The following is a 24,751-nucleotide window of genomic DNA, read 5'->3' as shown; positions in this document are numbered from 1 at the left end:
AATTTGTCCAGCTATTAAATCTAATACTCTATTCCCGTCTTAGTTCTGTCTGTTACCTTCAAGTTCCGAAAGGTCTCAACCAGCCCAAATTTCGACATGCTTCTCAACAGTAACACATTTTGTTGACTCAGCAAGTATTAAGTAGGTTATTTTGGGAATGCGCGAAGGTATAACTCAAAACTGTAAGAGATAAACAACAGAAAAAAATGGCTGTGGCTTAGCTAAGGTTAAGCCCAGGATGCGAAGCATACTAGCCTTTATTTTAGTTGTTGAACCACTGTTTAGCCTGGTGAACTGCTGTTGCTTGGCTATATTTGGTTCGGCTAGACGAAGAAACAACTCATGCGTTACTCTGCTTCGCCTTCAAGAGTGGAACGCGACAGCGTTCCCGTCGACCCGCCAAGGGGTGTAAGACAATGGGCTACGGCGCAGCGACTACGCGCCCCGCATTGGACGCGGTGAGCGTCGAGCAACGCAGCGTTCGGCGCGGCAACGAAATGTGCGCCTGAGCAAGCGACGCACGCCTGAGCCTTAGAAACAGCTCGTTTCTAAGGCAACACCGCATTCACTAGAGGCGCTTTTGTACCGCTTTGAAGCATCATACTCGTGGCTCAGTGGTGGCGTCTCCGTCTCACACTCCGGAGACCCTGGTTCGATTCCCACCCAGCCCATCTTGCAAGAGTTGAGCCAAAGCCACCTAGAAACAAGCGCAGCTCCTTATATACCGCCGCGAGCGACGGCGCGAGTTGGAGCACCGTTTCTCCTCTGTCGTGACGTCACGGTGTCACGTGATCAGCCTTGAAGGCGACGCCGCGAGCGACGGCGCGAGTTGGAGCCCCCATAGAGTTTCTCACTACATTACCTAGAGGGAAATCTGGCGCTGCTGAGCTGTGGTATACATGGGAATGCCGGTATATTGTGACTTCGGATTGGCATCGTTCTCGGAGAGACAGGACACCTTGAAGACGCGCCTGGCAAGTACCGTTCCGTCTGTCACGATGATTCATTTTCTACTAAAACAGCGCGTAAAAAGCTGTTTTAGCTTTATTATTACACGAAAACATGTTTTGTTTAACTATGAAAACTTGTTATTGCGTGTACGACTATATGTTACGTAAAAAGTATCAGCGGGCCGCTAAAGTTGGAGGACAGACGACAAGGTTCGCACTCGCTTTGAAACAGTTGGTCGTCTGTTTTTGCTTTTCTTCACTTGGTCATGCAGTGTGGGTGAGTAAAGATGTAATATGCGTGAATGGAAACATTTCATTACGATTTTACTTTGAGAACGCGTTATTTATGTAGCCATATCCACGTTTTAGACGAAGCCTCTTACAACACCAGCCAACACGAGCCTCGCAGACACATATACCGTCATTCCCATGACGGCACGGTGCCCCCTTAAGAAACACCCATAGACGGTGGCGCCAGATTTCCCTCTAGGTATTATAGTGAGAAACTCTATGGGAGCCCCGTTTCTGCTCTGTCGTGACGTCACGGTGTCACGTGGTATGGCATGGGGTCAAAGGTCACTGAAGGCGACAGCGCCGCGCCTGAGGAGCTGGGTTGAGCTCTCGTAATATGCTTCGCATAAAAAAGGCGCATGGCGAAACGGACGAGAGCCGCAACCCCACCTCAAATAACACCCTGCCAACACCTTCCCGCTCTTTTTTCTTCATTGCATGTGACTGAAAACGCCTCCCTCTTTCACTCTCGTTTTTCTTCTTTCTTTTCTTTTTTTAGGTCTTCCCGTGACACCCTTTACAGAGTCGTGTGTCATCATTGCTACACTATCTTACTTCATTCGAACTCAGAGCCACCGCTCTCTATACAGGCCTTGTGCACGGAGTAAGATACTGGCTCTGTCGCAACCGTGCCGAAGCTGCTGAGAGAGAGAGAGAGAGATTGGGAGGAGGGGCGAGCTTAGCGCATACATTGCAGTCGCGCCGCCGTTTCGACACAGCGACGGCGTATCAGGACAGGGATGGATCTTTTTTGCGGCAAAAGACACCACAATGACTGAAGTAAGCATCCGCGAGCAACGCATACGCGTTGTGCCTAATCTTGGCGAGCCATTATTTGCCATGCATAAAGTCGGTTGGTTAGTTGACTGATTGTTCTTCGGTGTAATGGACCAGGACACTGTACCCGCCATGGTGGCGTAGTGACTATGGTGTTGCGCTGCCAAACCCGAGGGCGCGGAATCAATCAAAACCCGGCCTCTGCGGCCACGTTTTGATTGGATTCTTGATAGAGAGAGAAAGAAAGTCCAATAATTGATTCAATATTCCAACGTCGTACTTTTTTCTGATACTCGTGTTCCATTCGGAAATTTTATTCAAACACCTCCCGAGAACGCTCTGCTAGAACCCATCTCACGGTGAACGTCGACGCTAATGCGATTAGCATTGAAGCAATGTAACTGACACACCGCATCGCCAACGCCGCAGTGGGGCAGTGGGGCAGCGCTCCTCACATAGTGTTCCTGTATATGCTCCCGCAGTATATGCTCCCTGCGGGAGCATATACAGGAACACTATCCCCGCTGCCCGCGCTGCGCCACCTAGCGGCGTAGCGTGGAATCGAACCCACGCGTCGCACGGTTTCGATTACAGAAAGACAGACATACCCCAGAAAGGGCGTAAAGTATCCTAAGAGTGCTAATCGCATTAAAAGTGTTTCACCAGCGGCTTCATATTCGTAAAACTGCTCTTACATGCCAGGAAGAGGGCAAACTACGTGAAAAGTTGCCCGTGAATTCTTACTAAACACAGCGTCACAAGATGTTACCTCCAAGTCTGTCTTCAATAGTGCCTTCGTCGATCCGTCGACCTCATTCCTTCTTCGTCGTTCTATCGTAATCCTGCTTTCATAATTCAATCGTAATTTTTGCCGTCGTTCTCATGCCCACTTTGCAACGTACCCGACACTCTGGCACACTTGCTCCTGGAATGCCCGTGGCAGGAAGGCAGCGAAATGCAACCAGAAACGCACGAAAAACGAGCAATAGAAGCAAACGACCTATTCGAAACGTGGCAGGCCAAGCTAACCCTCGGGGACCTGGAAGACCAGCGACAACTCGTCGCCAGGGCCAAGAGGGCAGTCGAAGCCAGAGGGTTCCTGGACTAAGGAGCCCTCCCACCTTAGGGTGATACCCGGCCTCGCTCGGGACACTGTTCCGTTTAATAAACGTTTCTCTCTCTCTCTCATGCCATCGTCGTCGTGGTCGTGCCATCGTCGTGATTACAGCTTCGTCATCCGATTGTCATACGGTCATCTTCACGCCATCGTACACTCATCGTCATCTCATTTGTGCCCATGGCGTCGTTATGCCACCGTCATCATTTAAAAATCGTCATGTCGCTGTAGTCCTGCTGTCGGCGTCATAACGCCTTTGCCAGTCTGGACATGGGGCGCCATTTCTTCTTCGTCGTGGCCATCGTCGATACGGCGTCGGCGTCGGACAGTCGTCGCGATGCGGCCATGATAACGGGCGGCCTTGGCAAGTGAGTGTCGTAGCAAAGCGGAACGATACCGCAGTATGTCGCGGATAACCGAAGCAACGGAAGTCTCAGGATGACTACTACTGATGTTGAATAAAGATGACTTCAGAAATGCGGTGTCACTACGTTGCTCCAATGCTAATCGTGGTACCGTCGATCGACAGGCATCGTGAGATGTGTTGTGCCGTAATTTTCCTTAAGTATTCATTTACGTTTTGGACGTGCATGCTGGACCTATAGCTGGTAGCAGCTCAACAGCGTGAAGATTGTGTGACGACGGTGGCGTGAGGAGAGTCGAATGTTGAAGTTAGAATGAGGACGATGGAACAACCGCGTAGGCATCACAATGACGGTACGCGAACGAATGCAAACTACCACTGTATGACATTGGCACGATGACGAAGATGGTATGGCAACGGCATGAGGACAACGGGGACGACTAGCGTACGATCACAACGGCGTGACGACCGCGTATCGTGAAGCCTGTAGGACGAACATAGCACGACCCCAACGCACGAAGACGACCGTCTCACAACGGATGCATAATGCTGACGACGACGCAGTGACGACAATGACAAGACAGTGATGCTACAATCGCAATTAAATGACTGACAACAGCACGGTGGTTACGATACAATGACGAAAATGTATTGACGTTGATGCAACGAAGAAGTCGGTGTGACGACGACGCCATGGCGATGACTTTGTGATGGCGATAGCATGACGAGAGTCGGATGACGAAAGCTGGAGTGAATACGGTGGAACGACCACGACGGTATCATGACGCCAGTGTGAACCCCCCCCCCCTCCCCCCTTTCGGCGTGCCTCATAATCAGATCGCGGTTTCGGTGCGTAAAATCTCAGAATTTATTTTTCAATTTAAATGCGATTGCGCTCAGCGGCCAAAAGCTGCACGCGGCGGGAGCGTTTCTGTTGCAGTTCCGACTTCATTTCTTTTTCATGGCTCCTCCCTTTTCGGTTAACACGGGCCACAGCGCGCTCCCGACCTGCGCGCGTTGTGCGGACCACGACCGGGTGGAACGAATTCTCCCGCGGCCCTCGCCGCGAAGGGCGGCGGAGGGGTTTTCCCTGGCAATTCGTCACGCCGAGGATTCGCGGCCGGATTAACCGGGATTAAGGGACAATCTCGAGTCCCCGTAAGGGAGCCAAGCCAGGATTACGGGTCGCCGCGACCCGTCCTCCTTCAGGCCGGGCGCCCTATTTCGCACCTCATTTTGTCCTCCTTGCCGCTCGCTCTTCTTTCTTTCTTTCTTTCTTTCTTTCTTTCTTACCTTCTTTCTTTCTTTCTTTCTTGCTTGCTTTCTTGTTTCGCTCGGCATTTCGTTTATTCGCTCAACGCGGTGTCGCTCCTCGGCTTAGATGCAGGGCACGAGAGAAAAAGATCCGCGAGGCGAAGGTGCGTGTGTGGGTTGCCTGTTCCTATCGAAGGTTAGAGAAACACCGACACAGGGCAGAGCTGTGAACGGCAATCAGAAGTAAATTAGGGAGCCTCCGGTGTGCGTCTCGATTGATTGCTTGATTGACTCATTAATTGATTGAATTATTGATTGCTTAGCTGTTTGTTTGGGTGACTGAGCAAACGATTGTTTATTGTTCGTTCGTTCGATTGCTGCGCGTTTATTTAAATGTTTCATTGACGGATAAATGATGGATTGGCTTGTTGGCTGGCTGACTGAGCGATTCATCATTGTTTGTTTCATTACTGGCTGTTTAATGTATTTATTGAGCATGAGGTTATGATTCGTTAATTGTTTATTTATTTTATTTATTTATTATCGTATGTTTGTCTGAGTGGTTCATTTTTCACATCTCAAAGTAAGACTTGCGTTTTAAGAGACACTCCATGGAATGCAGAATTGCGGAGGAAGTTCACTCGTTTAACGCTGGTGTCTGCTAATCCTTTTCTCATAGCAGCAATAAACACTAAATAACGTAACATTAGAAGATTCGGCGCACGTTCGCAAAAGAAGCACGAAGACAACTAAGAAGAGCGAACAAGGTCCTGGTGTAGTCCGAGATGTGCACGCGTACATATAGTAGATCACTATAAGCGTCGAGAACAGTGTACAATAGGCTGAGCCTCAAAGAGCCGAAACGGCGCTGGAGGTTGCGATATGGCCCGTAAAGCACAGCTGCACAGATGAGTATGACATACAAATGAGATAATATGCGCATCCGGGTATACAGACTGTGAAAACGGGCCTCTGCTACACGAACGCTACACGTGAGGATGATCCGCACATGAGATAATGCGCGCATGTAGATATGAAAGCGGATAGTGGGCTTTGCTTTATACAATACTTTTCACTGCCACGCACAGTACTTTAATGTTCTCCTAAACATAACCTAACCTGCGTTTTGGCACTCCACATCATATGGCTATCTTTAGGACACACGGAGGACACAAATCTGTACTTCCCCTGCACTCGGACACGTTCTTAAACGTGGTTCGCTGATCACGTCGCTTACTTTAATTCGCGTTCATTTTTCTTTTCCGCCAAGAGTAGTGTAACCGACCGGGCGCTCTTCTAGTTGGCACCCCAACGTTCCCTTCTCAATGTCTCTCTCTCTCTCTCTATGGGCTATCTCCCGCGATGATCATTTCATAAAACGGTGCCGATGCTTAAAACCGATGCTTCCTCTTCGCTCCTATCACGGTCACTGCTCTTAATCTCTCGCTCGCCCTTCATCGATCTGCAGAAAGCCGAGTTCGACTGGTCCCCAGAGACCATCGGCGTGATCGACTCGTCTTTCTTCTGGGGCTACCTCATCACACAGGTGCCCGGAGGATTCCTCGCAGCCAAATACCCCGCAAACAGGTAGGACTTACTTGATTGTTCTTTCTCGGTCGGTCGGTTTTTTGTCGGTCGGCCGGTTTGTCGGTCGGTCGGTCGGTCGATCGATCGGTCGGTCGGTCGGTCGGTCGGTCGGTCGGTCGGTCGGTCGGTCGGTCGGTCGGTCGGTCGGTCGGTCGGTCGGTCGGTCGGTCGGTCGGTCGGTCGGTCGGGTCGGTTCGGGTCGGCCCTTCGGTCGGTGGGGTCGGTCGGTCGATGGACATTGAAACTAGCTCATTCATAGCCACTGTGAACCATGAACACGAATGTCTGTGTAACTCCGGCGGACTGTGGTTGGGGTTAACCTTAGTTAAGTTATGAGCAACCGCCGTTAAGTTTTACCGCGGTTAAGGGCGCTCGTGTAACACGTGTATAAAACAAGGATATTAAAACTGTGAGAAGAAGGCGTGAAGCGTCCTTGCGGGATACAGCATATCATTCCGGAAATACACGGTCTTGAATAAAAGTATGTCGGAGGCATCTCCCACGTTGCGTTACGGCGACACTGCAGCACTCATACGTTCAGGCACCACAGAGAAGCCCTAGCAAAGCTCATATTCTTCGTTACAGTATATTCTGTATGAATACTGCCAACCAGTATTACATTTATCTTGCATAAAAGAAAACATCACTAAGAACTCGTTTCAGAGTTGGCGAGAGTTGCAGAGAGATTCGGCTACAATTGACTGCAGAAACAACTGACAGATAATTATGCGTTCGAACTAATTCTAGATAAAGGAACTGGATACGCAAGCAGCTGATCACCGGAACATATTTCTATGGCTTCTATTAGGCACGCTTGAAGATGCTGCCCATTTATGTGATATAAGTAGTATAATAAATTACAGCATTCTGGGGGCGTTGTTGTTCAATGAATGGGCTTTACCAGAGTCGGACGTCTACAAATGTACTTGCCATGTGAAGTGAACATCGTTTGACGAGACAAACTTTCACGGCGTCCCCTCCCCCCCCCCCTCCCCTGATGTTCCTTTGTTTCGTTTTGCTACTTCGCAGGGTTTTTGGCACCGCAATAGCTGTGTCAGCGTTCCTCAACATGCTCATTCCTGGAGCGGCCAAAATTGGCTTCACGATGGTCATGATGGTCCGCATTCTCCAAGGTCTCGTTGAGGTGAGTCGACCGCGACATTGTGAATCGAGCCCGGCGTTTCAATAGAAAACTTATTCTCTATTAAGAAACCTTAGCCGAATACAAGTTGCTCTTGGGGAACGTAGGGCGGCGGAGGAGGAGCTAATCATATTCGACAACACTTGCAGCAAAAACGCTTTCACCAAAGGAAGAGAATGATTTCCTAACGCTTCCAGTAACTTCAACGCTTTTCAAAGGCGGCTAATACTTACGCTTCGTTTCTGAATGATCGTATCGATGCGCATGTGATTGACAACAACCAAGCTGGCCAGTCAAAGAACTTCTTATGAATCGCGTAACTATCGCATCAAAAATCAATTGTCGTCTCCTCACTATCTGGATGATAAGAAACAGATGCTACCTAAACCAAATGATCATTCTTACAGCTACAAAACCGATGAAAGGCTAACCGTAGAAAACCTAGAAAGAAGGCTAGAATATTAAATAAGTGTCCGCGGGATCTGCAGAGATAAGGATGAAAGGTCGATTACCACCGGTATAAAAACCCACATCTCGGCCACTATCCCCGAACACGCTGACAACAGGGCAGCGTTTCACGGAAGCCTCTTAGGTGTCACAAATGAATTGCATCAGGCGCCCCTTAGCCACCCCCCCCCCCCGTTTTATTCAAATATTTTTTGTTCTATACGGGTCCTTCTCAACTGCGATAACTTCCCACTCGTCAAAGGTTGGATGAAAGCCGCGGTATGAGCAATGCGCAAGCAGACAACTGCTGAGAGAACACATTCCGTATTATGCGCTTGTCGTTCTAAATGTAGTCATAGATGAACGGGCCGACAGGCGGAAGCCGTTGACGGTGCCCTGTGAAATTCCATATAGAGAGGTTACTTCTTGTAGAAAAGTGAAAGAAACTAAATATTTTTGCGTACCCCCTTCCCCCTTCCTCGCATTGCTGAGGAGAAAAACAAATTTCGTACATCTTGAGAAAACTCTTCTCGTCGTTTTAAAGGCATATACGAACTTACGGAGAAGCGTTTGTCGTTGACGGCAACGTAAGGTTCGATATACACCTTATCTCCCTTTAATGTCTTTTTTTAATTAGACAGGCTAGTCATGGTGTCCCCCGCCGCCACAAGTAGCAGAAACAAATAGTAGAATTTATCCATGCAAATCTACGGTAAAAGAGAGCCTTACCGCTATAGCAATACACGCTATAACACATAGTAGATATATGAAAGAAGGTAAATTTCTAAGCATGTTTGTTCCTCCTTGGGAAAACCAATATAAGAGAGGAAACGCTGACATTGCATCAGTTGCAGTGATGCAACGACACGCTAGATGATGGTCTTTACTTGTTCTCTCGCTTCTAACGCACTGCATGCACTGCGCGGTGGTTGCGAGAGGGTCTATCTACTTCGTACATTACAACGCAATCTTCTTGTTGGCCTCCACCAAGCGCAGCGCTGATTCAATCGCAGCAGCCTTATCCGCGTAGTCGAAACAAGCGGGATGGAGTGAGGGATTACGCATGAGGCAAGGCTGCAGCCAGATGTGTACGATCGGGAAATGTTCGCGCCGCGCTCGCGTGATGGATGCACGTACGAGAATATGGTCATCCCACTCGCGCATTCGCACTTCCTGTTGCGTCTTTGTCGATACGCCTTTGCAGATAACTTATGGAAAGCGAGACGAGTTGAAACACTGCGGTCATTACACAAACGCTATCGTTCCTTCGACGAAAAAGAAAGGAAAAGGAAAAGCGCCGCATCGTGGTATCTCGGAGTCTTGTCCATCTGCGAGGCTATCTTCAGAAGCACTGCGTTGGCCACGCTCGCAGATGCAATTACTCACGAGCCGAGAGGGGCCCGTGGCATTTCCAGGTCGCAGCACAGCACCTCGCAGGGCGAGCGAAGCGACTATACGCCAATTCCGCGCAGTCCGGCGAAAGCCGCGGGTTACGTTTGCAAATCAGGATCGAGGGAACTAGAGGAAGGACTTGCCCATCGCCCCCCCCCCCCGCCCCCTTCGCTAATTCCTCTGTGCTCCACTCTCGATGAACGGAAGGAACACGGAAGGATTAAGGAGGCGCGACACGCGAGCGAGCCTTTCTCCTTTCTCCGGGCGCTGCGTGGAGCCGGCTCTGTCTCCTGACTGGCCGACACGACCGGTAACTATTCGCCGCACTGCACCGAATTAGCCGAGAGCGAGTTGTGTACGTATACACGCTCCCGCGAGAAAGCGTGGCAGCTGGCTGTTCGGTGCGATGCAATCATATCGCCCCTGCGAGCAACGTCGTCGCGTGTTCCCCCGTGACCGTCTCGCACGCTGCCGCGCGATATAAATGCACGTGGCAATCAGCGTAGACGCTGCCGCCGGTCGCGCGATGGCCTCCCCGCATACTTCCACCCACCCTCTCAACTTCCGCTGCCTTACTTCCGTTTTCCCTCTGCCTCCTCCTCCTCCTCCTCCTCCTCCTGCTCCTCCCCCTGCGCTCGACCGCCCAAGCGTCTATCTTCTTCATCCCCGTGGAGGCGCACGAACGTGTATGTACGCCCGATCGCATCAGGGAAAATGGTTGTTTCCGGACGACGAAGACGCGAACGAACGACACGAAGGAGGAGGCCTCGGCGACGCCATCCTGCGGCGGCCCCGTGGCGTATCCGTAGATGTTTGCGTAATCGCGCAAACAAGCGCGGCTCGAGTCTCCTTTCGGTCGACCCGCCGTCGTTCATCGAAGGCCCGCGGGTCGCCCGGCGGGAAAGTCGCTTCCCAGGCGACGTTGCCGTCCACGCGGCGTTCGCAGTGGACTCGAACGCGCGTCGTTTGCTGCTTCGATTGCAAAAACTGTTGCCGCAGTGCATATGAGCCCGGAGGCTCATATCGATCGATCTCTTTCGATCTCGATCTCTTTCGGGGTTATAATCTTCGAAGGGCGTCTCGTTTGTCACAAGCCAGCCGACGCTGGTGGGATGGAAAGAGTGGCATACCTGATTTCGCGCTATTTACGCGTAGCGTAATAAAGCGCATCCACGGGATGTCCATGCCTACACTGAGAAGCCATGCTGTACATTCACAGAAACACGGAAATACTTCTAAGAGCGATCTGTACAGCATACTGCCCAGAAGTACCATGCCAGATGATGTCCGTTTGTAACGACTTTGTAACGACTCGTATTTTATTGTCTTGTGCGTTTAAGCTTTCGTCTCTCTCACCACGACGACGATTCGTTGGCGCGTGCATTCTCACGAAGAGATTATTTCGTACCAGAGACTACCAGTGGGATCCAGAGTCAACTTTGATCGTTGTATACTGCTTGTGCGCTCGCATCAAATGCAACATTTCAAACATCCAAATTGTTCTGGACCTCACTCATACGTACTGCCTGATATAACCTGAGAGAGGAACAACCACGACGTTGTTGCACCCTAGTGGCGATGTTTTCACGCATAACGCGTTAAGAGAGTATTTCTGTTGTACCAATGTTTTCGTCGAAATAAGAAAAAAATAAGTCGGAAATACCTTCATGAAGATGATAACATGGGTGGCACAGTAATAAAGATGGTGGTAATACATTTACGTTAAGTTAAAACTTCATATCATAATCGCAAGCTAAAACGGAGCGAACGCGCAAGGACAATATTCCCCATGAAAACTCACAGCAGCACGGCTTATCTAGTCATGGTAATAAAAAACGAACTTGTTTTCATTGGATTCTAATTACATTCTTAATTGGTTATGGTGCCAATTCAGTTAAGAACAGTGATGAAAACGGATTCGCCGTAGAAGTAAAATGCAATCGTTTTATCATTCGAGGTCGAATATCGCAGTCCGTTCCATCCCGACTTGCCTACAAGGCCCAACGGCTATATAGCAAACTAGATATCTTGGCTTGTCTGGGGTAGCGCGCGCTGTGTCTCATCGTGTCGCCGACTTGCCTACAAAGCCCAACGGCTATGTAGCAAACCTCTTGGCTTGGTAGCGTGCGCTGTGTCTCATCGTGTCGCGTCGTGGCTGCGCAGGGCGTGACGTACCCGGCGTGCCACGGCATCTGGAGACATTGGGCGCCGCCCCTGGAGAGGAGTCGTCTGGCGACGCTAGCCTTCTGCGGTGAGCACGTGGGAGGGCTGAACGGGTTTTCTTTTCTTTGTTTCATAACTTCGTTTTTCTTTTTCTTCTATTTTCTTTCTATTATTTCCTTTGCCTATACACTCGAAATTACGCTCCAAAAGTGGACAAGAGACTTAGTGAAGGGCAAGTGTGTGCTTTGTTGGAGCTTAAGATGTTCATGCTTTGGAAGTTTGCGCCTAAACCAAAACGAAAACAAAAATAGCGGTGTGACACCGAAAAGATGCCCTACAATATATGTTCATACAACGTTGATTGATTGATTGATTGATTGATTGATTGATTGATTGATTGATTGATTGATTGATTGATTGATTGATTGATTGATTGATTGATTGATTGATTGATTGATTGATTGATTGATTTTGTCCAACGATACACCTGGACCATGATAGGCGTTTATGAAGAACATGCAGTTAACTTGATTAAAAGTCTGCATAAATTCTTTCTGATTTATCAGAGATTAGGCAGAGAGGAGCAGTGTATCCACGAAACAAAAAAAGAAACAAAAAAGAATGAAAGAGCTCGTGCTCTGACGAAAGCACAGTGTGTGTAGGAATGATAACCTGAAGGCGGCCGGGTTTAGCTGGGCTAAATATCACACCTCACCTAGCCGAGTCGGAGCTTAAAATATGCTCTACACTTTTTATTTGCACTTTTGTGATGTAACAGCGCTGTTGTGGTAGCGACGAAGCCTGTCTTCCGAGTTAAAATTTCATCTCTGCCATTTCGCCTTCTCCTCTCCGCAGGCTCGTACGCCGGCGCCGTCGTCGGTATGCCCCTTTCGGGCATCCTAACCGACTACGTAGGATGGCAAGCCTGCTTCTATTTCTACGGTACGTATACGCAGAGGCAACGGCGTGGATGGTCGGCACGTGAGACGTGTTACTTCTGCGTGTGTTTTTCTTTTTTTTTTTTAAGAGCGAAGCTTCCTTTGTCTACTTCGCCGAAGTTTGACCTGCCAGGGCTCTCGCCGAGTAAATCGGAGCGATCCCGGAAGCAGTGTAATCAAAACTGGTCCGATCCCGGAAGTAGCGCAATCAAAGGCTTCGGTGAGCCTATCCTGGTATTACTACAGCATTGAAACCACTCATGCATAGCATGTGGGCCTATAGCTTCTTTGCCTCTTTCTCCGGGTCTGGTGTCCATGCTTCACCTAGTAGATGTAGCGGGGTCTCTGCAACGCAGCTGCGGTGCAAAGAGGGAAAGCGCGAAACAAACAGCTGTGATGTCGGCATGGAGGAGTTTGGAGAGGAATCGTTTGGGTAGTGGTGCTGGTTCGTACGTCACAAGTGGAGTTCATATAGTTCATTGCAACACTGAAGGACATTTGCGAAAGTCTCGAGTGGAGGCTGCAATTGGTCGTATATTTGGAAGGGGCGAACGCCTTATAAGTCGAGTATGCAAACAGCCTCCGATAATTGAAATTCTAAGCTAGCCTCTAAATGAACACCGTCTCGGTATGGAGCGTGTGATACATGGATTCTATTTATTTATTTATTTATTTATTTATTTATTTATTTATTTATTTATTTATTCCTCAAATGCCCCTGGAGAGGGGTTTTACATGAGACCACTGATTTCCGCAGTGACATGCGTATAATATTTTTTCCCATCATTTTCCTTCGTGTTTCACGACATGATAATTGTTGCAACTCATGTCCATCGTTCTCAACAGGCACGTTTAGCTGCAGCAAAGACGGATCTAGTGTACCTTCCAGAGATGAGGGAGGGGTTTCATAATAGCATGCAGACGACCAGTGGTGGTGGAAAAGAAGGGGGGAGGGGGGGTTGGGGGCGGAGGGGTAATGAGTTCTCGCTGCGCGCTCAGTACTGCCAACCGGGATGCCTTGGGGGTGGGAGATCAGAGCCCACCCTATGGATGCATCAGTGAACTGCAGGCGTACTTTAAATTACGTGACACACAATACGGTGCAATGCGGTGCTTCGCTATATCCACACGGGTTGCCTCTTCGCAATGAGTTCATATTTACGCCGCAGTTATAGTGCAGCCATCGGGTAGTCTAAAATTAAAACGTTCCGAAAATTCGTCGGAAATGCGCTCCGTGCAGTTGAGGCTTCATTGAAGGGGAACTACCTAGCTTTCGCTATTGTTGAACTTTTATCGTAACGTGTGGCACATAGTTTTCTCACTTATTGTAATTTGAGTAACGCGTGCGGTGTAGCAAAGGGTCTGTCCCATAGTCATAATGGGTGGCGTATAGTTTTCGTATTTATTATTATTTGAGTAACGCGCGTGGTGTCGCAAAGCGTCTATCCCATAGTCATTCAGAACCGGCAAGTCACTGCTTGCGCCGAGCATGCATTAGCTCTCCACCAAGAGTGCAGGTAAAGGGGGGCGGGGTTTCGGAAGAGCGCATAGGTGTGGGGCTTCGCGAAGCGTGCTTTCTTTTTTTCCTTGCGTGAAAGAAAATCAAGCCGTGCAGTTTTCTCACGCTGCGCCACTTGGTCGTACAATTAAGTCCAATAATTTCTTAAATGTAGTGCCGTTCAGCGGAAATTTTACGGGCGGTGAAGAAACGAAGTGACCAGGGCATGGCTTCACGCCCGTATTTCCGCTGAACGATGCTATATGATGCACCAACCGGCCCAACATTCTATGCTGCTGAATTTCTGAAATAGCACGTAAAAAGAGGGCAGAAAAATAATCGCCATCATCATCATCATGGCCGTCATCATCAGTCCGCTTCATTTTCACTGCATCATTACCATGTCTTGCGCTAGCTGACTCCTTCGTGTGGCTGCGAATTTCCTAATTTTCCTAAATAATTAACCTATTCCTAATTTCATCAAGCCAACTAATGCTCTGCCCTCCCGCACCGCAGTTCCTCCCCTTTGGCAGCCATTCTGTAGCTCTCATAGACCGCCGGGGGTTTTTTTGTTATTTTTTTTCCCTCTACGCATTGCACGACCAGCCCTGCTCCGTTTCTTCGCATTAATCTCAACTAGCAGATCAACAACACCCACTAGGTCTCTGATCCATACCTCCGTTTTCCCGTGTCTTAGCCTTAGGCTTCGTTCTATTGATCGTTGCTCGGTACTTGAAGTGTTTTCAAGCTTATTCAATATCTTCCAAGTTTACGTCCTCACTCGTAGAGTGCAGTGACAGCAATGGATTGGTGGACGCATCAAATTGGCGTGCGTATCTCCCGTAAATACACGCGTGTGAGCACTCTCTCCGCGGTAGCACAGTCGTTGTGCTCGCCTAATGTGTGACAAAAACCCTTCGCTCGCGCACGCGTGACGGTCGAATGACATTTTAAAAAATCAAATTAATTTCTGGGGTTTTACGTGCCAAAACCAGGATCTGATGTATGAACCACGATGATGTATGATGATGTATGATATATGATCTGATCTGATGAACCAGGTACAGGCACGCCGTAGTCGGGGACTCCGGATTAAATTAGACAGCCCGGGTTTCTTAAACGTGCACCCAATGCACTGTACGCGGGCATTTTTCTTTTTGTCGTCGTCGTCGTCGTCGTCGTCGTCGTCGTCGTCGTCGTTGTTGTTGTTGTTGTTGTTGTTGTTGTTGTTGTTGTTGTTGTTGTTGTTGTTGTTGTTGTTGTTGTTGTTGTTGTTGTTGTTGTTGTTGTTGTTGTTGTTGTTGTTGTTTCACCTTCATCGAAATTCGGCAGCCGCAGCCGGGATTTGGTCCCGCGACCTCGTCGCTTAGCCGCGCGACGCAAAAAGCCACTGAGCAACCACGGCGGGTTTGGATGGCGTAGTAACATGCACCCCTCAAAATCTTCGCAGGCGTGTTCGGCGCCATCTGGTACGTCTTCTGGCTGTGGCTCTCGTTCGAGAAGCCCAGCAGGCATCCGACCATCACCCAGGCGGAGCTCATCTACATCGAGAACAGCCTCGGGCAGGTCAATCAGATAGCGCCCACGGTGAGTTTCCGTTTGTCCGTGCGTCACGCCTTAGTGGCGCGCGCTTAAGTCCGTCTGCGCATGCGCCGATGCTGCCACTGGCACCAGCCTAGACTGGTGCACCACCTGGCGCCAGTCTAGGCGCACACGCCGCATGATGGCGTCTCACGTCGGTGACGAATCCAGCTACGTAGCCGGGTGGTGCACGGGTTGACGAAGCAGTGGCAGCAAACAGACCACGGCCTCCGAGACTTTGCAGATCGTTCTTTGCGGTGTCTGATCTCGGAGGCCGTGAATGGAGCCAAGTGTCTGTACTTGTGGAAGCGGTGAAATGCCATTACGTTTATGTGTTAGGTTTATGTGTGTTTATGTGTTAGCCGCTATGACCACTGAATGCAAACAAACAAAAAAGCTCCTCGTGTTTGTGTTTTTGCGTCTCTGTTCTATGCGTAGGGACGAAATAATCCGCGCATCACCATTGTTTACCAGCACCGATGCATTTTTGCTACTTTCGTTCAACAAGAATCTGGCTAATTAACTGTGCTTGTCCACGACAGTGGCTGCACCGCGAGGGTTCTGTCGGAATATGAAATACTTCCTTACTGACCACTCTGGGCTGTTGCCGACGAAGGACAAATCATCCTGTTGAAATTGCTTGTCTATATTCGTATTCACGAGGGAGCTACTACGCTAGAGTTGTTTGCCAAACATAACAGGGAGCCTGTCATTAGCCAAGGTCTCTAAGGTTATAAGAATATTTTTATAAATTTGACCCCTGATTGTTTTTCTCGCAATGCATGTAAAACAAGTTTAAAGCCACAGAAGGAAGCGTGGGTGTGGTGATAAACAAATTTTGTTTCCATGCCTCCCTCCTCCGTCTCACACGTCAAGAACGTCGGCATTAAGACCCCACAACCTTCTTTTAAAAACATTCTATTAGACGCACGCACGTGCCCCCCCCCCCCCCCCCCCACACACACACACATTTAATCAATCAATCAAACACGCGCTAATTTCATTGATAGTGTACACCTGCGAACCAAATATTTGTACTTTAGTTTTCTCACAACAGTGAACTCGTCAGTTTGACTTGCCGGGGCAAGAAATTTTTCTCTTTTTTTTTTTCCTCTTTCGCGTCCTCCGAATGTCACGCTACGTAGGATAACCTATAGCATGCCCGATTCTCGTGAGCAACAGGCGCTTCTACAACGGCGGCTCCGAAAACTCGTAAAGGAGCAAATCCTGTCATTTTTCATCGCAAGGCGTTTTATACATCCATTACCCGCTATATGCATGTTACACGACTCGAGCGCTCGCGCGACTCACGAAGCTCCTTCTTCGCGCAGAGAAAAAGCAAGAGAAAAGAACAACATTGAGAATTACAGGAGGAGAGCCCATCAAGACGCCTTCACGCGTGGTTGCCGGAGCGCGACAAGGGAGGATGAAGAGAACGTGCGTTTCTGGAGGGGGAGAGGTTGTTGTGACACTGCGGTTTTAATACACGTCACTTTTTTCTCGAGCAGGACCCCCAAACCGCGCCACGCCTGCGCAAGTCATTCATTCATCCATCCATCCATCCAGTCTCCCCTCTGCGTCGTCTTTTCTCGCTTCGTCATTCTTACAACGTGTCACTTGTCTGGAACGCCACACGCAGTACACGGCTAGAAATATAGATATACGAAAACAAGTATGAAAAGCTGTATTTACAAGCAAGCCAATGTAATGGAGGCAGGTGTAAAGATGGCGAAATGAAGCAAGAAGTCGAAAAGAAGTCGTAAATGAGAGCAAAGCTATAGGGTGGCGTGGTGGAACGAAATGTGCGCGGAATGCAGTAGCCGCGGAGTGTCGTAAGCAGAGAAAAAATCCGAGGTCGAGTTTTAAAAAAAGAAAAAAAAAGATGAAGAAGCTGACATTGACGTAAGCTTACAGAAAGGGGAAAGAGAAAAAAAGAATCAAAAGCTCTTTCCCCCGTGCATCCATCACAATGAAGAAAAGTAAGAAAGACGGGAGGAAAGAAAGGATACATAACGAAAAGAGTCGTTGCCGCCGAAGAGAGGAGGTTCTAGCGACGCGTTCCTTGACGTCCTCCAACTGCCCTCTCTCTTGGAAGCGGGCGGAGAGAGAGAGGGGGGGGGAGAGCGCTCTGCGAGGCGGGAGTCGAGAGGTGGTAAGCTGCACGCTTTGATCCGGTCTTTGCACTCGGCGAGAGTCGACGACGCGCGGCGGTGCAGAGCTCGCGCGACCGGCTCGAACCGCGGGCGCAAGAGAGGCCCAGAGCTTCGGCCCATCACGCCCGAGGAGGGCGACGAAGCCACCTAAAAGCCTCCATTGGCTGCCCAACGTTCTTCGCCAGCCTCGCCCGGGACTGCTTTTTTGCTTCTGCGTTGTTTTCTTTCGAAAAGCCATCCCGAGTCTGCGTCGGTCTCGCCAACTCTGTCCCGCATTTCTTCTTTTTTTTCTTTTCTTTCTCTCTGTTATTTCTGTTGAATTGCTACAGCGATTTTCGCGTTATACCTTTTCTTCTTTAGGCCTATATGTCGCGTCTCTCACGTGTCTTCTTGCTTGGATGCGTATTTTCTGCCATCCCTTGTTTTAACGCCCGCGTTTGCTTTCTTTTTTTTGTTCTTTTTTTTTTAGTTTACTTCCTTTTGTTGTTGTAGCCTCTCAACAGTCTCTCTCGCCGGGCCGTTCGTCCCCGTCTGGAAAAAAAAAAAAGGACGGGCAGCGTGGTATGGCGTCATCCATCCCGAACGATGAAATACGGCCGACTTCGGCTTATGAAAGAAGCGCTTCGGACCACCCATTCCATACGAAGCCGTGCCGAAGAAGAACACATGCGACGGAGGCTCTCTTGTTTCCCGGCGGAAACCTTGTTGGCATTGCCGGCTACCTAACTGCTTCCTCCGTTGCGTGGGCAGTCTTTCGAGGCGTGACGTACTTTCTTTTCTGGCTTATTTGCGGGAAAAAAAGCATAAGTAAGAAATATAGGCAGCGGCATTGAGGGCACGTAACAGTCACAACAAAGCACTGAACCGCCAGACAGCGCTTCGTGTGTCTGTTTCTTGCACTCAGTGGGTCCTTTTGGCGCTCTTTTTTCCTTCTTCTCTTTTATTTTCTCTTCTTTTCTTTTCTTCAACTTCTTTTTTTTTCATGACAAGGTCTTCTTTGACAAATTCAGATCAATTTGGGGTTCGCGGTATCGGGATGTCTATCGCTTTCACCTCAAGTTAGGCGATTTGAGGCCTCCGAAGTTTGCGTATAGAGCTATGCACGAAACTGTAATAATGCTTAATTAGCTTTAAAAAGGCCGATGGGAAATTCACATGCGCGGGTTCAAACCTCGCGCGCCTAAAACCGGAACCGGAAGTGTGGCTTTACTCAACGTGAAACATGGGCTGATCCCGGAGATAGTGCAGTCTAAAAATGTGGGCCCATTCCGAAGGTAGCGCACTCTAAGCAACAGAGAGAGAGAGAGAGAGAGAATGAAGAGGAAAGGCAGGGAGGTTAACCAGATATGAGTCTCCGGTTTGCTACCCTACACTGGGGATGGGGGATCCCACAGTAAGTCTTCGAGCGCCATCACAGCTTCGCCGTAGAGACGCCACGCTTCTATATCGACTTTGGTTGGGCGTTGCCTTTACCAAAGCCTATGCATTCCGCATAGGGATGACCGACACCCCTACCTGTGACCACTGCGGCCATGAAGAATCAATTGGCCATATTTTGTGAGCCTGCCCGCAGTACAGTCCACAGAGGGCATGCCTTCGCCACGAACTTGACCAACTGGACGACCAACCGCTATCCGAAAAAAAGAATTCTGCAACATCGAAAGGACCTACCATCACAGAAGAATGCCGTGCAAGCGCTATCGCGCTTTTTGCGATCTACCGGCCTGTGTGAACGACTTTGACTGGAACGCCTTTTGTGTGTGTGTCTCCATGTGTGCGTGTTTCTTTTTTTTCCCCCCCCTTTTTTTAGCGTTTTCCTCTCTGTCATCTTTCTAAGCAACAAAAACACATGGTATACTAAGGCGCTTAAGAAGGGCTTGTCTTTCTTCGTTTACAACTGCTGCTGACTAGCCTTCTTTTTTTTTTGCCACTACAAGCCGTGTACCAACCAGACCAAGTGAACTCAGTCCAGCACTACTGCATTATATATTTAGTTTCGAATACGCAAGGGGTACTATAAAATGGCAGTACGTGAGCGATTGAATGAAGCGACTGTTTGAAACCTCGTCCGCAGCGTCACTTTTGAAGCCGCTGATCCATCTACTGAGCCCGACGGTTCGAGAGGCGATGCGCCGACACTTGCGCACGAGATGTAGAATCCCTGACCACGGCCGAGACTGGCCGTGCCTCGAGAAGCGTCCGCAGTCGTTTGTCAATACGCCTATGTATGCAAGGAAAGATGTCGGACGTAAGGTTAACACATTTAAAGACGGTATTGTGGAATAGAAAGCAAATTCTGACAGCCGATAGTTTAGTCAAGGTTAAGCGTCAAACGTCATGTAACACGTAACACGTCAAACTAGTGGCCTATTAGAGAAATAACATCAGTGCCAAGGGAAAGGAAATGGATTGGGAGGCTGTAGAGGATAAGGGGAGCAGTGTGATGAAATTTCGCAGTATGGAATTTTGTAGGCATGAGGTGGGCTCGGTTAACGCAACAAGGGGGTAACTGGCTATCGCTGGGTCTTGCAGTAGCATCAAGAAACCTGAAAGAGAGGATGATGATAAATAACGCATTGTATCGATGCAATAAACATTATGTCCCTACTTCAGGCACTTTCTATCTATCTATCTATCTATCTATCTATCTATCTATCTATCTATCTATCTATCTATCTATCTATCTATCTATCTATCTATCTATCTATCTATCTATCTATCTATCTATCTATCTATCTATCTATCTATCTATCTATCTATCTATCTATCTATCTATGCATCTATCTATCTATCTATCTATCTATCTATCTATCTATCTATCTATCTATCTATCTATCTATCTATCTATGCATCTATCTATCTATCTATCTATCTATCTATCTATCTATCTATCTATCTATCTATCTATCTATCTATCGTCGTACGCCAAGCAAATGATCCCGATCGTCTGCCAGCTTGGGCCACAAGGTATGCCATTGTCGTGATGCCATCGTGGTGTCTTCATCGACGTCAATCTAGCTTCGTCATCCGATTCACGTCATGCCGTCGATCGTCACAAAGCCGTCGTCATGCCATTTTCGTCACGCTGTTTTCGTACCATCGCCATCATTTTAGAAACGCCATCCTATTGTCATGATGCCGTCTTCGTCATACGCAATGGAGCTGAGGGGCCCGTGTCGAGGAAAATCCGGCGGCGGCAGCGGCGACGTTGTCCGTATGAGAAAAGTAATCCCGAACCACGCATCCCGATCCACGCAGGCCCTCCGCGTGGCGCAGAGACGTTACTCGGCTAATTGAATTTCTCAAAGTAAAACGTGTCAGAAAATTCTCGAAGTATACGACTCACACACAACCTCCAGACACGATAGCGTCGGTCTGTAATTTGAATATACGAGAAAACATAATTAAAGTTACGCGGAAACTCAAACACAAACTTTTTTTCCAGCTGCCTTTTGAGGTCTGTTTTAGTAGGAGCGGCGCACCCCAGAAAGCTCGCCTTCGTGCAAGATCGCCTTCCTTCGCCGCCAGCATTCCCAGGAAAACATTACGGTTACATAAACTTTATGTAACCATAAACTTTATGTTACATTACATAACGATTCTCGTTATGTAATGAACGAGAATCGAGCATCGTACGCGAAATGCGAAGGTTGTGGGTTCGGTTCCCACCTGTGGCAAGTTGTTTTTTCATCCACTTTAATTTCCATTAATTTATCATTTCTTTATTTAATTTATTAACCACAAGTAATTTCCCCTATGTTGTCCTTGGTGTCAGTGTTTGTTGGCTTCTTATGATATTGCCCCCCAAAAGTACTTCAATACATTTAGCAGACGCGGAGTTATTAGCAATCAAACGCGGCCTCCCCTGTGCTCCCGTTCCTTCTTCAATGCCTTGCACTGCAGAGGCTACGGCGGAGTGGGGCGTGCCCACAAAGCTCCGCCTTCTGAATTTCACCGTGGGCGCAGTTCAAATTTCACTTTGGATGTTAAAGGGACAGTAAAGGCAAATACGAAGTCGATGTGGACTGTTTAAATACCATTCCAGAAATCTCGCAACGCCTGTTTTGTACCAAGAAAAGACTTAATTTACAAGAAAATTGCACCTGAAGGGTCCGAATAACTTTATCGCATTTCAAATCTCCCGCCACTGAACCGGGGGATTGGTGACGTTGCATACGCCATCGCCACCCTTTGCTGCCATCAGTGAGTAAAACGTCGCCCGACAGACGGCGGCACCGAGCCCGGACAGAGTGGCGGATTCGCCGCAGTAGCTGCTTTTTGGTCAAGTGGCGTTGACCGTGCGGTCGTCCCACGACGTCACATGTAAGTATAATCCTCTGTTACTCGCAGTTTGTGCGAGTTGCGCGAGCTAGCAAAACCAGCGCAGCACTACACGATAGCTAGTGAAACGCGAAAGCGTGGTCGGCGTGGAGTCGAGCGAAAACGAAACCCTTCGACCGTCCGCGTCGTTGTCAGTGATATTTCAATGAGTACATTTTTGTAAAAGTGAAGTATAACTGCACAAGTAGCATTATATTTTCTCTTATAATACAATACAAGGATGTCTTGTTCAATGAGTGGTTGAGTACTAGTGATAGAATTTAACTGGGGAGTGCTTTCGTCATCGGGCAAGTACTTGAATGTCCCGAAGGAGCCTCTAATCGTGTCCTGCATTTACCTCAATTTCTCGATTATTAAAGATCTGTTCGCGATAATACTGACGCCTTAGAGATTCACACGCACTAATCTATCACTTTAGCTTGACTTAATATTTGCCTTTAGTGTCCCTTTAACGTAGACGCCACGACTCCCACCTCTGGTGCCTACGACGCGCTAAAGATAAGCCAAACGCGGTTGTCCTCAGCGAGCCGCAGTGCGCTTAGCCAGTGGGCTCGTAGCGGCACCCCATGGCGGCACCTCGTGGCGGCACCTCGTGGCCGCCGCGTATGCTACGCGGCGTATGCTACGCGAATGATACGTACAGCTGACCCAGCTCGCAAAAGGAGCCGCGTATTAGAATTCGCTTTATTACGAAATAAAGCGTCCAGAAGAGAATGAGCAGCTGCAGGCTTCTGTTGAAAAGAGAGAGTTTGAGAGAACGGCCACTTCGCGCTGTGCTTGCGAGCTCCACGCACCGCTTACGACAGCAAAACTTGGCTGGGATGTTCACAGCAGCGCATGCTGCACGCGGACTATGTCATTTCAACAAGCCCGAGGTGTGGTTCAGGGCCCCTTTAAGAGTGGAACGCGACAGCATTCGTTCGGACCTCGGGCTTCAGAGTGAAACGCGATAGCATTCAAAGATCGCTGACTGCTTCTCACGCTTCCCGGCAACTGCAGCTTGTGTTATCGTATTGTCTTCCTGAAAACGCTGGCGGCGAACGCTATGCACGAAGGCGAGCTTTCTGGTTCTTTTCTTTTCTCCCCGCGGCGGGCGCCGCCGCTGCCGCGGGTGCGCGTAGGCGAGCGCCATCTGGATGGTGTTGCAAGGAACCGAGCGGGGCGCGCCGCTCTAAGACACACCTCAAACGGCAGCTGGAAAAGGAGATCGCGTTTAACTTTCCGCGTAACGGAATCATGTCTTCTCGTACATTCACATTACAATCCGACGTTATCATGTCTGTATAGGTTGCGTATAAGTCACATTTTACGAATTTTCTGACGCATTTTGCTTTGAGAAAATCCATTTAGTTCAGTAAGGCCTATGCGCCACGCGGAGGGGCTGCGTGGTTCGGAATTATTTTTTTTCTCTAACGGACAACGCCACCGACACCGGATATACTGCGACAGGGGGCCCTTAACGTGTTAAAACGCCATAGCTACCACAGCGGCTAGCGCAGAGTGCGTTGCAACTATACGGAGCAGGGCAGGGCGGCCCCAACTTTGCATCGGCGAACCCGCACTGTTTATAGCCGTTGCTCACGCAGCCTATGGCGGGATCGATGCCGCTTAATTTTTTTTTCTTTTTCTTTCTTTTTTTTCTTTCTTTCTTCCAAGTGAACGCCGCCCTTTGCTTGCACGCCACCCGGATTGAGGGTGTGTTTCGCTCTCGTATATAGTTCTCGGCGGCAGGCCTGCAGGCTGCTGCGACCTGCTCAGCGTCACATTGTGCACTCGCCGCTTGCTATTCACTTTACGCTAGTAGCCGGAGCTATCTAGTGTAACGGTAAACAGAGCCCGCCGCCTATATAACTCTCGCTTGTTTTCGGGGCGACTGCGTAGCTCCGGCGTGAGAACGCCGCAGCTCGCATGCGCGGTGGTGCCTCGTCACGCGACAGGCCATTTTAACGGAAGCGTATCGCTTGCATGCCACGGTGTACGCAGTGAGTCTGTGACGTATTTCGACGACGCTCTTCTTTTCTCTCTTTAATTTATTTAGTTCGAGTGTTTGTTGTGACCGCTTTGCCTGTTCTTCCGTGTTCCTTCCGCGTTCAATGTCGGTCCCTCATTTCTTTTTCCTTGCGTGTTTACGTATTTCACGTCTGTAGATTGCCCTTTCTTTTTTTTTTTCACTGCTGTTCAACATTGTTTGCTGCTTTCATGTACATACACTGCATGTTCCCGTCAGTGATATGCTGTGCATTTGTTTCCTTTGTGCAATCCGTTGCGCGGAGAACAGCCCAACATTTCTGAGGGTTGGTATAACAATGTGGGAAAATAGATAATGGGGTAGGCCGCAGCGTTAAAAGTGGTAATTTGACGATATTATCATTATTAATGTAATGGGCATATGCGAGTATAAGTCCAGTTGAGAACAACATTGTCGAACATAAAATGCAACCCAAAAGCAAAATAATACTGAAGAACCATGCACAGTGAATTGGTTGGCAGGTAGCTAAACGGTAACGACACGAGGAAAAAAACGTAACATAAAACATTAGCAAAGTTCGCTATTGGAGTTGAGCCAGTCCACTCCAGTATTGAGATTATGCTATATATGTGCACATAACATAGCATAAATGCGAAGACTTTAAGGTGTGCGTCCAGACAGACGACCAGACAGGGCGATTGTGAAGAAAAAAAAAAGGAAGCTTGATAAATTTAAAGTACGCTGCACGTGTTTTCGTGAACCACTTAGAAGATTACTATACCGGGATC

At 48.7% G+C, this 24,751-nt stretch overlaps 1 protein-coding gene across 3 annotated transcripts in view; it reads left to right on the top strand.

Annotated features, from left to right (window-relative positions):
* The window catches only part of LOC135916901 (vesicular glutamate transporter 1-like), a 259,394-nt gene that overhangs the window by 197,968 nt on the left and 36,675 nt on the right, over positions 1–24,751 (top strand). For all 3 annotated transcript variants that reach the window (XM_065450348.1, XM_070535956.1, XM_065450347.2), the window contains exons 4-8: positions 6,222–6,340; positions 7,370–7,484; positions 11,484–11,571; positions 12,339–12,425; positions 15,370–15,506. In XM_065450348.1, coding sequence (XP_065306420.1) covers positions 6,222–6,340; positions 7,370–7,484; positions 11,484–11,571; positions 12,339–12,425; positions 15,370–15,506 — 546 coding nt within the window. The remainder of the gene's footprint in view (positions 1–6,221; positions 6,341–7,369; positions 7,485–11,483; positions 11,572–12,338; positions 12,426–15,369; positions 15,507–24,751) is intronic.

This window comes from Dermacentor albipictus, chromosome 3, assembly GCF_038994185.2.
Source record: "Dermacentor albipictus isolate Rhodes 1998 colony chromosome 3, USDA_Dalb.pri_finalv2, whole genome shotgun sequence".
Lineage (NCBI taxonomy): Eukaryota > Metazoa > Arthropoda > Arachnida > Ixodida > Ixodidae > Dermacentor > Dermacentor albipictus.
This window is presented reverse-complemented; position numbering and strand designations above follow the sequence as displayed.